The sequence below is a fragment of the Wickerhamomyces ciferrii genome, contig 00267, assembly GCF_000313485.1.
Source record: "Wickerhamomyces ciferrii WGS project CAIF00000000 data, strain NRRL Y-1031 F-60-10, contig 00267, whole genome shotgun sequence".
Classification (NCBI taxonomy): Eukaryota; Fungi; Ascomycota; class Saccharomycetes; order Phaffomycetales; family Wickerhamomycetaceae; genus Hansenula; species Hansenula ciferrii.
The window spans coordinates 1-12312 of NW_011887473.1; the positions used below are offsets into that span (position 1 = coordinate 1).

The 12312-nt window shown below is 31.2% G+C and overlaps 6 protein-coding genes across 6 annotated transcripts; 3 read left to right on the forward strand and 3 right to left on the reverse strand.

The window, feature by feature from the left end:
• Window positions 1-217: 217 nt before the first annotated feature.
• MTC5 (Mtc5p) lies at window positions 218-3335 on the forward strand (the record flags this gene model as incomplete). Its single annotated transcript, XM_011273090.1, has 2 exons — window positions 218-386; window positions 472-3335. 2 exons carry the CDS (start codon window positions 218-220, stop codon window positions 3333-3335), a joined length of 3033 nt encoding a protein of 1010 aa, XP_011271392.1.
• Window positions 3336-4424: 1089 nt separating this feature from the next.
• Window positions 4425-5486, forward strand: SEN2 (tRNA splicing endonuclease subunit SEN2; the record flags this gene model as incomplete). The annotated part of the gene is made up of 1 exon (XM_011273091.1): window positions 4425-5486. One exon carries the CDS (start codon window positions 4425-4427, stop codon window positions 5484-5486), a length of 1062 nt encoding a protein of 353 aa, XP_011271393.1.
• A 106-nt stretch (window positions 5487-5592) lies between these two features.
• On the reverse strand, window positions 5593-6012 carry LCL2 (Lcl2p; the record flags this gene model as incomplete). Its single annotated transcript, XM_011273092.1, has 1 exon — window positions 5593-6012. One exon carries the CDS (start codon window positions 6010-6012, stop codon window positions 5593-5595), a length of 420 nt encoding a protein of 139 aa, XP_011271394.1.
• A 265-nt stretch (window positions 6013-6277) lies between these two features.
• Window positions 6278-8185, forward strand: CDC45 (DNA replication initiation factor CDC45; the record flags this gene model as incomplete). The annotated part of the gene is made up of 1 exon (XM_011273093.1): window positions 6278-8185. One exon carries the CDS (start codon window positions 6278-6280, stop codon window positions 8183-8185), a length of 1908 nt encoding a protein of 635 aa, XP_011271395.1.
• Window positions 8186-8451: 266 nt separating this feature from the next.
• Window positions 8452-8811, reverse strand: BN7_6348 (uncharacterized protein; the record flags this gene model as incomplete). Its single annotated transcript, XM_011273094.1, has 1 exon — window positions 8452-8811. The coding sequence occupies one exon, from the start codon at window positions 8809-8811 to the stop codon at window positions 8452-8454; it is 360 nt and encodes a 119-aa protein (XP_011271396.1).
• An 842-nt stretch (window positions 8812-9653) lies between these two features.
• BN7_6349 (uncharacterized protein) lies at window positions 9654-10025 on the reverse strand (the record flags this gene model as incomplete). Its single annotated transcript, XM_011273095.1, has 1 exon — window positions 9654-10025. One exon carries the CDS (start codon window positions 10023-10025, stop codon window positions 9654-9656), a length of 372 nt encoding a protein of 123 aa, XP_011271397.1.
• Window positions 10026-12312: the final 2287 nt, after the last annotated feature.

The window sequence follows — 12312 nt, forward strand, 5'->3', positions numbered from 1 at the left end:
TGACAGAATTGTGTTTTTTTGTATATAAACAAGTCTCAATTGATATGAAAATGGTATCACAATACTCCTAATGTTCAGTGTAACCTGATTATCCGTATTTTACCTCAATTGAACACGTTAAACACCAAGATTTCATTGATCAATGATTCTTGGCTCGTACCCGAGTATGTGTCCTTTACCGTGAATTACTCTCGAAATTAAAGATAATAACAAAAAGATGAATAAATTTGGAAATACTTTATCAAAAATTGATCAAAAACTTTTACACATTGACTCAGTGATATTAATGGCAAATATAACTTCTCCTTATGAGTCTGTGACTTTTGGGAACTCATTGTCACTTAGAGTTGATGGTGGTGTTGGTGCTGTTTCAATTAATCCTTCTGGTAGAGATGTTGTTCTAGCTGGGTAAGGTTATTTTTTCAATATAATTCAACGGAGTTCAATACTAACTAGCGTATAGTCGTCGAGGTCTTTATGTTGTTGATTTAGATGATCCCTTTTCTCCTCCAAGATGGTTTCATCATATGACTTCGTGGGAAGTAGCTGATGTTCAATGGTCTCCACATTCTTCGAAACCTTCTTGGGTTATTTCGACTTCAAATCAAAAGGCAATGGTTTGGAATCTTGCTAGAAGTACTTCAAATGCTATAGAATTTGTTCTTCATGGTCATTCAAGAGCTATCACAGATATCAATTTCCATCCTGATCATCCTGAATTATTGGCCACTTGTTCTGTTGATACCTCAGTTCTCGCGTGGGATACAAGATCTCCAAAAAGACCATTTTATACTGTATCAGATTGGAGAGCCGGTGCTTCACAAGTGAAATGGAATTTTAAGAATCCCAATATTTTATCATCTTCTCATGATCATTATTTTTATGTATGGGATCTTAGAAATAATGCAAAACCTTTACTTAAAATCAACGCACATGAACGGAAAATTAATGGTGTTGATTTCAGTAGGACAAAAGAATCTGAAATTATAACATGTTCAAATGACCATACTGTGAAATTTTGGGATTTATCAAAAGATATCAATAATCCAGTATCAACAATCAATACTGAATTTCCTGTATGGAGAGCTAGACATTTACCATTTGGTGAAGGTTGTTCAATTATGCCCTTAAGAGGTGGTAATAATTCAATTTATTTGTCCAGTAAACAAGATCAACAAGGAGATTCAAAACTTAAATCATGTTATATATTCAAAGGACATACAGACAGAATTACAGACTTTTTATGGAGACAGCGACACTCATCATCAGAAGTTGATGATAGAGATTTCCAATTGGTCACATGGTCAAAAGATTGTGATTTAAGATTATGGAGTATGAATGATGACATTTATGAAAAAGTTGGTTTCCAAAAGGGTGAACCTAAAAAATTACCAACTTATACTTATAAATCTTATAGAGAAGAGCCTGGAGCTTATCTTAATAATGGTTATGCAATGAAGAAAACAAAAGATACATTCGTTTCAAGTAAAGGGGAAACAATCAATTCAGAGGCACATTTATCTTGGATATCTGGTGTTCGTATTGGTAGGTCTGCATTTGCTCCACCAATTGACCAAAATCCAAATGTGAATATTGAAAATTTACCAGATAATTTAGGTGAAGAAGTTAGTGTTGTTGGTCATAAATTTCCGAAAGTTAAATTTGAAAAAATTTCTGTTTCTACTGGTACATTAGTATTATCGTTAAATGGTCCATGGGGTAACACTTCTGAAGAATTAGTGTTTTTAAGAATTGAGATCAAATATCCTAAGACATATCCTTCTGAACCACCAACTTTTAGAATCGAAGAAAATAGAGACTTAGAACAAAGTAAAAGACAAGAGATTTTGAAAACTTTAAATGAAATTGTCAAGAAATACGCAAGTGTCAATCGGTTTTCATTAGAATCAAGTTTGAGATATTTTATGGGAGAAAAAATTGAATTGGATAATTTGGAAAAAGATGATGACGATTTCAGTTTACAATTAGAAGAATTTGATGATCTTTCATCAATCCCATCGTCTGCTTCATCAAGTGAAAGTGAAGCTGAAGATGAAGAATTAATGCCATTAACACATAGTGGTTTAATGTCTGCACCGCTAGTTGATAGTACACCAATACCCAAAGGTTGTGGTGCATGTTGGACCAAAACTGGTGAATTACTTTGCTTTTTTATACCCAAACAAGCAAAACAACAGAACATTATTAAGTTTGATCAAAAGGGATTCAGTAATCAAATGACTTTGAATAACGATGACCAATATAGTGATGATAGTTTATCAGATGATTTAAATGATGTTTTAAAAGATGATGTTAAATCTAGATCTAAAATTCCAGGAGTTTTCAGAATGCAAAATTATAATAACAATCATCAAAACAGAGCACCTTCTTTACCAACCGAAAGATCAGGTGCAACACAACAAAATTCAGTGACCAAAAACATTGTTGCAATATTTGATTTTAAACATTTAATTCCAACAAAACTTGAATTAGCCAAAGAATACAGGATAAGTGGTGGTACACCTTGTGATTTATCAGCTCATAATAGTGAAGTTTGTACAAAGTATGGCTATACAGATCTAGCAGATAGCTGGAGAATTTTATCAACTATATTCAGTCAAAATTTCCATTGGGGTACACATCCATTTGGTAAATCATGGTTGATAAAAGAATTAATGGATTATTATGAAAGACTAGGGGATGTCCAAATGCTTGCTATGTTAAGTTGTGTGATTTATGGTAGTAGATTTCAAAATAATGATCAATTTGCAATGTCAACCATTGAAACATCATCTGTTAATAAAGAAAACAGATCCTTATCAATCCATTCTTATAATGATACCAATTCAATTTACAATTACTCGGAATCAGCTTTCAGATTACCTTTTTCAAGAAGCTCAAGTGTCTTAGCCAAGGAACCAGAAAAACCAATTAGTATTAAGATTGAAATGATGAATGAAGCTGAGCTAGGATTTGCAGAAGAATCATTCAATTATAATTCGATAGAAGATGAAACTTTTGATGAACCAAGATTCACTCGCTATAGAGAACAATATGCAAATATATTATACACATGGGAATTGCCATTTAGTAGAGTGGAAATTTTAAAATTTAATCAAAACATTAATGAATCAGATATTGATATATATAGAAGTAAAATTAGATGGTTGAAAAAAGCTGTGAAATGTTGTAATTATTGTGGATTGGAAGTTAGAAGAAGATTATTTACATGTTATAAGTGTGGACATGTTCTTCATGCTGATTGTGCAACTGAATGGTGGAATGATTCAAATGAATGTCCAACGGGTTGTGGATGTTCATGTATTGATGAATGATCAATATTTTAATTTAATAAATGACTTGATGACTTCAAAACTTTAAAATATGTAGTGGGTAAAAATTGGGTTCATATCGAGGCTCATAAATTATAATACCTGTAGACAGTTGTGTACATTGTACGTGTGCATCCTCAGACTTACAAGTTGACTTTACTGTTGAATGACCATTCTTAGGACTGTGAAAACCGAATAATGAACACTGGATAAAGTATAACAGCTTATATGATCCGCTTATATCCGTTTGATTATATAAGCGATAACTTTTTAAACTTGAGTAAATACATCAAAATATTTTAGATCAATACAATTAAGATATCCTTGAATATACTGAAGATTTTATAATTATCTGATATATGTTTCAAAAAGATTTGAGTGAAAAAATATTTCAAGAATTTTTTTATTTATAATTTTAAACTAGATATAAAATTTATTAGGTTAACTTTATTTCTGAAAATCAGAAACTGAAAAAAAAATCTTTCAAATCACTACAAATCAAATATCAGAGTATTCATTGGTATTACTTTGCTATATTTGAAGGATATTAAATGTTTTGAAGGTGTTTTCTATGATATTAATTTAATTTATTAATTTTTTATGTACGGGTTCCATACAAAAGTCCAGTTTCTTCCCATTTTAGGGCACACTAAAAATCTTAAAATTGAATAAAATTAAAAAAAAAAAATCTCGTCCATATAAAAAAAATTTTCCAAACAAAACTTTTAAACTTCTAACGTATAAATTTTCAACCATCAAATTATTAAAATTATTCAAATCTTTATTGATTTGAGTTATATTATAAGTTGTTCAATGTCTTTTAGTTGATTGATACAAAAAACGGCATTTGAAGCCGGTGCTATATTAAACTAAGATACATAAAGAGTGAGTACCTTTATTTAAAGCATTTGAAAGCTATTCAATTTTTTTCTGATGACACTTTATTTTTTGCTCGAAGACGCAAGTCACTGTGGGCAGATTTCTCATAGACTACAACGGTATCTGACATAAATTATTGAATACACTTTTGAATTGCTTCATTTCAAAGTTTTTTGCCTCGAAGGATTATTTTGAACTAACAGTTTTCTTAAGATGTCAAAAAGAGCTTCTTTAGGCCAAGTGCATAAATATTCTTTACCAGTTCATCCAATTGAGGTTCCTAATATTGTTCCACATAATCCAATATCATGGGTTCAATTCCTGATTGCTTATTGGAAAGGTGTTACTGTTGTTCAAACTACCACTGCTGATTTTGTCAATGGCCAATTTCTTGTATCCAATGATGAAGATATCAAAACTCTTTGGAAAAATGGATTTTTCGGGAAAGGTATTTTCAGTAGAAGTGAAGCTACATGGTATGATAGAACACAAAAAAGATTAGGTCTTGGTGAATTTAAGAATTTAACCATTGAAGAAATTACTGCAATTAGAAGAGATGAACGTAAAAAATTTAAGAAAGAACGTGCTAAACTTGAAGCAAAACAAGCCGAACTCAAGAAAGCTGGTATTGTTGATCCTTTCATTGAAGAAAGATTAGAATTGAAAAATCTTAGAGATAAAGATATTGATGTTAAAGTTGAAAGAACTATTGATTTCCGTGATGATGATCAACAATTGTTAGTTGATGGTAAATTACAAAATCTTGAAACTTTAGAATTGTTTGCTGCTGAAGCATTTTTTCTCAAATTTGCTCTCAATGCAATTAATATAAGGCATAATGATCAACCAATTTCAACAGTTGAGCTGTTTAATAAGCTTTCATCTTCTAAAGTGGATGACTTATTCATCATGAATTATGTTGTTTATCATCATTATCGTTCATTGGGTTGGTGTGTTAGATCTGGTATTAAATTTGGTACTGAGTACTTACTTTACAAAAGAGGTCCACCATTCCATCATGCCGAACACGCTGTGATCATTTTACCAAATTATAAAGATGAACAACAGAATGAACAAGTTGCTAAAGATTTTGTTTGGCTTTCAAGTATAAGCAGAGTCATTGGTGGTGTTCGTAAAAATCTGATTATTGTTTTCGTTGATATTCCAACTCAAGAAGAATTTGATTCATGTGAAACACTTGAAGAAAAATTTAAACTTTACAAGATTAATGAATTGTTGTATAGACGTTGGGTAGCTAATAAAAATCGTGATTAAAGTTTCTTACATTTATATTAATATAAAATTTGTAGTTTCAAAATGCCATCAATCATTAATAATATTTTTTGTTCTATATATGTATCATTTCATACATTATTCTAAATCATACCAGACCATTCCAAGCATCTTCAACCCAACCACAATCTCTTAAACCAGCACTTCTAGCCTTTGGACCTGCTTTTGGATCATCATAAATTTTTTGTAAGTTTCTCTTATTAGTAGCAGGTTTTGATATACAAACATAATTTTCTTTATTTGGCAAGACACATTTCAATTGTGATTTTGGGAAGGGACATGGACATTCAATTTTAGTTTTAACACATGCTTTCGTATCTGGACATAGATAACCATCACATTTGTTTCCTAAGAACTCATCTTCATATGATAATTGTTCTTGTCTTTGTTGTTGACGACGAGCACCACCACTACCACCACCGAAGAACTGTTCAAAAAATTGCGCATTAACCTGTAGCGCAAGCACCAGTACCACAAAGTATTGCATTATAACCTTTGAAGACATCATCCTATCCTAAGCTTTGTGTGTATAATTTGTAAGGAATTCTGTTGATCTCATCTCTTTTACGTGGTCAATTTGGATTTTTTTAATTGATAGAGGTCGGAATTGCGATCTCGATGATGCTCGGACTTTCGAGGGTTTCACGTAACTATGTTGAAATTTCTTTAAGAAAATACGCGTATTAGTTTTGGAGAGACATAACTGAAAAGTCCAAACTAAAGGTATAAAGAGACACAGAAAGAGAGAGAAGTGGGTTGTGTTTTGCTGAAGGATGTACATTACTCGAGGAAACTTCCACAGTGTGTTTGAAGATATCAAGAAGTCCTCTCTCAGTCATTCTACTTGTAAATTGGTTGTGTTTGTATCATGTTTAAACATTGATGCTCTTTGTGCTGCTAAAATATTGACATATGTGCTCAAGAAGGAGTTGATACAGTACCAAGTGATACCGATTGTTGGTTATACAGAGTTGAAGAATCATTATGAGAAGTTAGATGGTGATATATCGAATATAATATTACTTGGATGTGGTGCTATGGTAGATTTAGAAAGTTTCTTCGAAATTGATCCAAATGAATTCATGCAAGTTGAAGATAATCTCGATGGTGATATACCAAAACCAAGTAGGAAGATTTATGTTGTTGATGGTCATAAACCATGGAATCTTGATAATGTTTTCGGATCACATATAATAACATGTCTTGATGATGGCTATATTGATAAAGAATTAGATAATGAAAGAAAAGCATATGAAGAATTGATAAACTTACAAGGTGATGAAGACGAAGAAGAAGAAGATACAGATGATGATAGTGATGAAGACACAGATGAGGATAAAGATGAAGATGAGAAAGATGAAGATGAAGATGAGGAAGAAGAAGAAGAAGGTAATGAAAGTGATAGTTCAGAATCAAGAAAAAGAAAGCATAAATCAGAGCATAAAATCAGAAAGAGAAAAATAAAACAAAATGAAAGAATATTAGAAGAATATTACTCACAAGGTACTACAATCTCAATATCAGTTTCCCTGCAAATATATACATTATTATCAGAAATTGGTGAAACAAATACAGAAAATTTATGGTTAACAATCATTGGTACAATTTCTCTCGATAATCAATACCCAGAAGTTTATAATTCGACATTTAAATCCCTTAAAAGTGAAGTTAATAGATTAAACCCAACATCATTAAATACCAAAAATGCAGATTCCCTTACATTAACCATTGATACAGATTATTATTTATTTTTACTACGACATTGGACATTATACGATAGTTTTTTCTATTCAAATTATGTTAATGCAAAATTATCTATGTGGCAAGAAGATGGCCGTAAGAAATTACACAAGATGTTTGCAAGAATGGGTATTTCATTACAAGATTCCAAACAAAATTGGCTTTATATGAACAGTGATATAAAGAAAAATTTAAATTCTACATTTAATAGAGTCTTGGGGATTTATGGATTAGAAGATTTAATTAGAGAAGGGTTTTTGAGAACTTTTGGATTTAGAGGTTCAATATCAGCAAGTGAATGTGTTGAATCTATTACTGCATTATTAGAACATGATAAAACTAAGATTGAATATTCTGAAGATGAAGAAATTAATGATCTAATTACCAAGAAGGAAAAAGTTTGGATCAATAATTTTTGGTCAAGTTGGGATGCATTAGATAATAATATTGATCTTATTGCAAAAGGTCTTGAACATGCAAAAGATTATCAAAAAATTATATTTGAAACCGGTACAGCAATTCTAGAGAAAAGAATGTTAAAAAATTTAAAAGTTTATAGATTAGTTGTTTTAAAAGATGGACCAGATATTGAATATTTTAAAAATCCATTAATTTTAACAAGATTAGGGAATTGGATTTTAGAAAGTTGTGCAGAATTTGATAGAAATTTGTTACCATTAGTTCTTGCTGCATTAGATGAAAGAACAGATACATATTTAGTTATCGGTTTAGCACCACGTTATCCAAGAGGTCGTAAAAATTTAGAAGATTTAAGTCATGATACAACTTTATTGAATACTTTTAGTATAGCATTCCAACAAGTTGCAAATAATACCGGTGCAAAAGTTAGAATTGATAGTTTTGAAAGTTCAATTATTGAAATTAGAAAAGAAGATTTAGCACCATTTTTAGAGAGATTATCTTTAAGTGGTCTCATTTAATAGAATGTCATACAATATGAATTTTATTTTGTAGTAGTACTTGTTAATGAAATCTTAGATCACTGGTTAGTTACATTTTCTTTTGTCGAAACGTGGAATTTGACATCAATTGATCTGAGACATATCAATATTTTCAAGATCTTATACTTAAGAGCCATACTTTTACGTTATGCATTATAAATCTCTACATTGATAAATTTCACTTAAATAACTTTTATTTGAATATTTTTAATATCTAACCAATAGACATATTCAATTTAAATATCTTAAGCTTTTCTGATAACCCAGAAAGCGTGAGCGTAAGCATCTTCACCACCTTTAACTTCAAAAGTGATAGTAGCACCCTTGTCTAATAAGAAAACATCACCAACTTTAGCATCAATACTTTGACCAGTTTCATCAGAAATGTGGAAAGTACCGTTGTGAACTTCAGTGATTAATTTGAATTCATCAGCAGAGTAAGTATTAACTAATGGTTCACCTGGAATAACTTTAAAGAAACCAGCTTTGATTTTTTGGTCATCTGAAGAGTTTGAAGCAAGGGTTTCACCCAAGTATGAGTTAGCTGAGAATTTTGGTGGAGTAACATCGTAACCTTTAGCTTTTGGAACGTGAGTTAATGGCATTTTGAATTGATTTGTATTGTATTAATTAATTAATCTATTGATGATGATGATGAATAGAATAAAGTTGGAATTGATTAATTGAGAGAGGAATTGACCTTTCTTTTATATTTGAATCTGACCAAAGCTCATCTCGCTGTTGGTTCTTTCTCAGTTCATAAGCCATTGTATTTCTTTGATTGAGTACATTGTACCCTTTCTTGGATCAAGATGATGTTCATTGTTGAAGCTTTGAATTTAAAGCGAGTACCCGAAAAAGGTTAAACAATGCGACTGGTCCCAAAGCGGACAAAAAACCCATCACCTATAAACTTTCAAAGCTCAAGAATTATCCATTTTAATTTTATTATTGGTAATCAGTGATTGTTGTCTTCAAAGCACGCCATTTACCAGTTAATTAAGTCAGCTTTCCACGGAAGAGATCAACTGCAAAAGATAGGGATTAAACCCTCGCAATTATCTACCAGATTCTCATATGTAGATTCAAAAATTCACTCTCGCTGTTGGCAAACTCATAGGTTGTGCTTGCCATGGAGGTAATGAACGATCGAAGGTAGTGAGGTATATCTAGAATAGGATCATAGCCGTTTACATCCAAAATATGGTTATAACTTACTATTATACTGTTATCGTTGTTATCAATTATACTCGAGAATGACGGTCCCGATGAGCTTGATTCATTACGTCTCAATTGATCGAGTCAAAGCTCAATTGATTGATTCAATGCTCAATTATATATAGACTTATACTATGAAGGTGTAGCACTTTCTAAAAGACATCTTGTATTTTGTAATCTATTATATATGAACCAGTCATAAATTTGAAGGCATGAAAGATCAATTTAATTAAACTTGTCCAAAATATTTCTTACCAGCATAGAAATTATAAGCATAGGCATCTTCACCACCTTCAACTTTAAAAGTTATAGTGGAACCTTTCTTGAAATATAAAACATCACCAGGTTTAGCATCAACAGTTGTACCTTCTTCATCAGTAACTGTGAATGTACCATTATTAACTTCTAAAACAATTTTCAATTCATCATAACCATAAGTATAAGTTAATGGTTCACCTGGAATAACTTTATAAAAACCACCAGTGATTTGTTCTTCTTTTGAAGTTTCACTTGCAATAACATCACCTAAGAATGAATTTGGTGCAATTTGTGGTGGTGTAACTTCATAAGCTTCTGATCTTTTTTTGTATGTTAATGGCATTTTTTATTGATAACAGTCAATGTTTACTTTTAGAACATTCATAAATTATTTCAGTGAAAGAAGAAGAAATCAAGTTCCTTTTATACAACCTTTTTCATTATCATTTAATCTATTATGATTCGTACTGTGCACAGTAATACCGGAAGATGCTTGAATCTATATTGATAAGGATATAAGCACCGATAGCACAATTACCAGTGTACGAGAGCTATCTCCAACCATGACTTCACATTGATCTTACAGATATGTAAGGGTGCTTGAAATATATTAGTGATTCATATAGTTCAAAGTACAGTTTTCAAGTACCCAATGTGTCAATTTTCAAATTCAAGTGCTTTGAGTTTCCCAATCAGGAAATCGCTATAGATTAGATATATAACTGACTCCACATACATATGAAGACTACAAAAAATAACTCATAACCCATAATGAGCCAATTAGATTTATATATTTAAACGGAGACATCAGAGATATATCAAATTATGATTCAAGTTATTCCGATTATAATTAAGCAGCATCAGCTGGACGATGACCAGTAAAGAAATTTTTTGCATAACTACCTTCTTCACCAACAACTTCAAATTTTATCTTTGTTCCCTTTTTAAAGTAGAAGATATCACCTTCTTTTGCATCAATTGTTTGAGTCTCATCAGAAACATAAAAATGTTCAGCTTTAACTGCTAAAACAACTTTCATTTCATCCTATAAAAACATTGTTAGTTATGGTCATTGGTGTACAACAAAGGTCAAGGGATGTTTTCAACTCACATAATCATAAAAATATTCTAATGGTTCACCAACTGATTGTTGATAAAATCCACATGTAATTTTTTGATCATCTGGTGCATCAGAAGTATAGAAATCTCCAAGGAATGAATTTTTACCAGGTGAAATATCTAATACGTTTTGTTTAACTTCAAAACCTTTTGAGCTAGGAGTATGATATAATGGCATGTTAATAGATTGTTGATTTATGAAAATTGATTGCTTTAGAAATAGAACCAGCTATTCTTGAATGTTTTGAATATAGAAATTCAATTGATGATTGGTGGTTAAAAGGCTCAATTTATATACTTGTAACCAAAGGGTAATTATCAATTGCAACTGGCAACTGGCATGATTAAATGGGGATTAGATGCGCTAATTTCATTATGATCACGGGGTTTCGATGGAGTATCTAATCAATATTAAGAACACTGGTCTCCAAGTGGTTACACAGGGGTATACTCAAATCATTCAAGCTTTTTATACAGGTCATATCTTTAAATTTAGGGGATCCAGCATGATGATAGCGCGACTCAACTCAAATTGGAAACTGCATTGATAAGAACTTGATAAGCTACCTGATTTCTCAAGAATTCCATCATTTTTCATTCATATAGCTGAATATGAAATAAAATACATCAATGAATACTTTATGATTAATAAATTAGATGAGTGTAGTACTATTAAAACGTCAAATTTCTGTTATGGTGTATATTGTGTCAAAATTCGAAATTCCGACCCCGTGTCACGTGGTTTCATAGTCGGATTACCCAAACGCTTTGGCCCAACCAGTTTCTGATTTGTTTGTGTTTTCATTTTTGAAATCAAATTGTAAATTTCAAAGACAGTAGAAACATCGAGAATCACCAAGAGAATAAAGGGTTCTTTGGTGGTGATTACGCTGGTCAGAAAATGCCTAAGAGGATAGCAGATGCTAGAAGACAGTTATTTAACAGAAAGTCTACAAATCTAGATACTTCAAACTCAAATTTACTTTCTAGAACGTTAAAGAAAAATACAGATAGATATATCAATAAAAATAATGAAAATCCTGAATTTGTTATTCATAAAACTACAAATTCTGAAGATTATAAAATTTTCAATTCAAGACATCCAATAAGACAATCTAAACTTCAAGCATTTGAAAAGAAAGAACAAACTTATGAAGAGATTTTCCGTGATGAATTTGATGATTCCGGTTCAGATGATGAAGAACCTGATATTTCAGCTATTGCAAGTCCCTCCACTATAACAGAGGATAATATCTTAATCTCAGTTCCAGGATATACAAAAGAAGAAGTTAGTGTTAGTAAAAGATTAAATTATAAAGATCAAAGAAATGTTCGTTTATCAAGAGTTAGTCAATTAGATCGAGCATTTGAAGATCGATCATTTATGAGGAAAATGTCCCAAGGAGAATTAGAAGAATATGAACTGATAAATAGTGAACATTTACAATATTTGGAGCTGTTAAGAAGACAATTGAACCTGAACCCTGATGATACCCAATCTTTAGAAACGA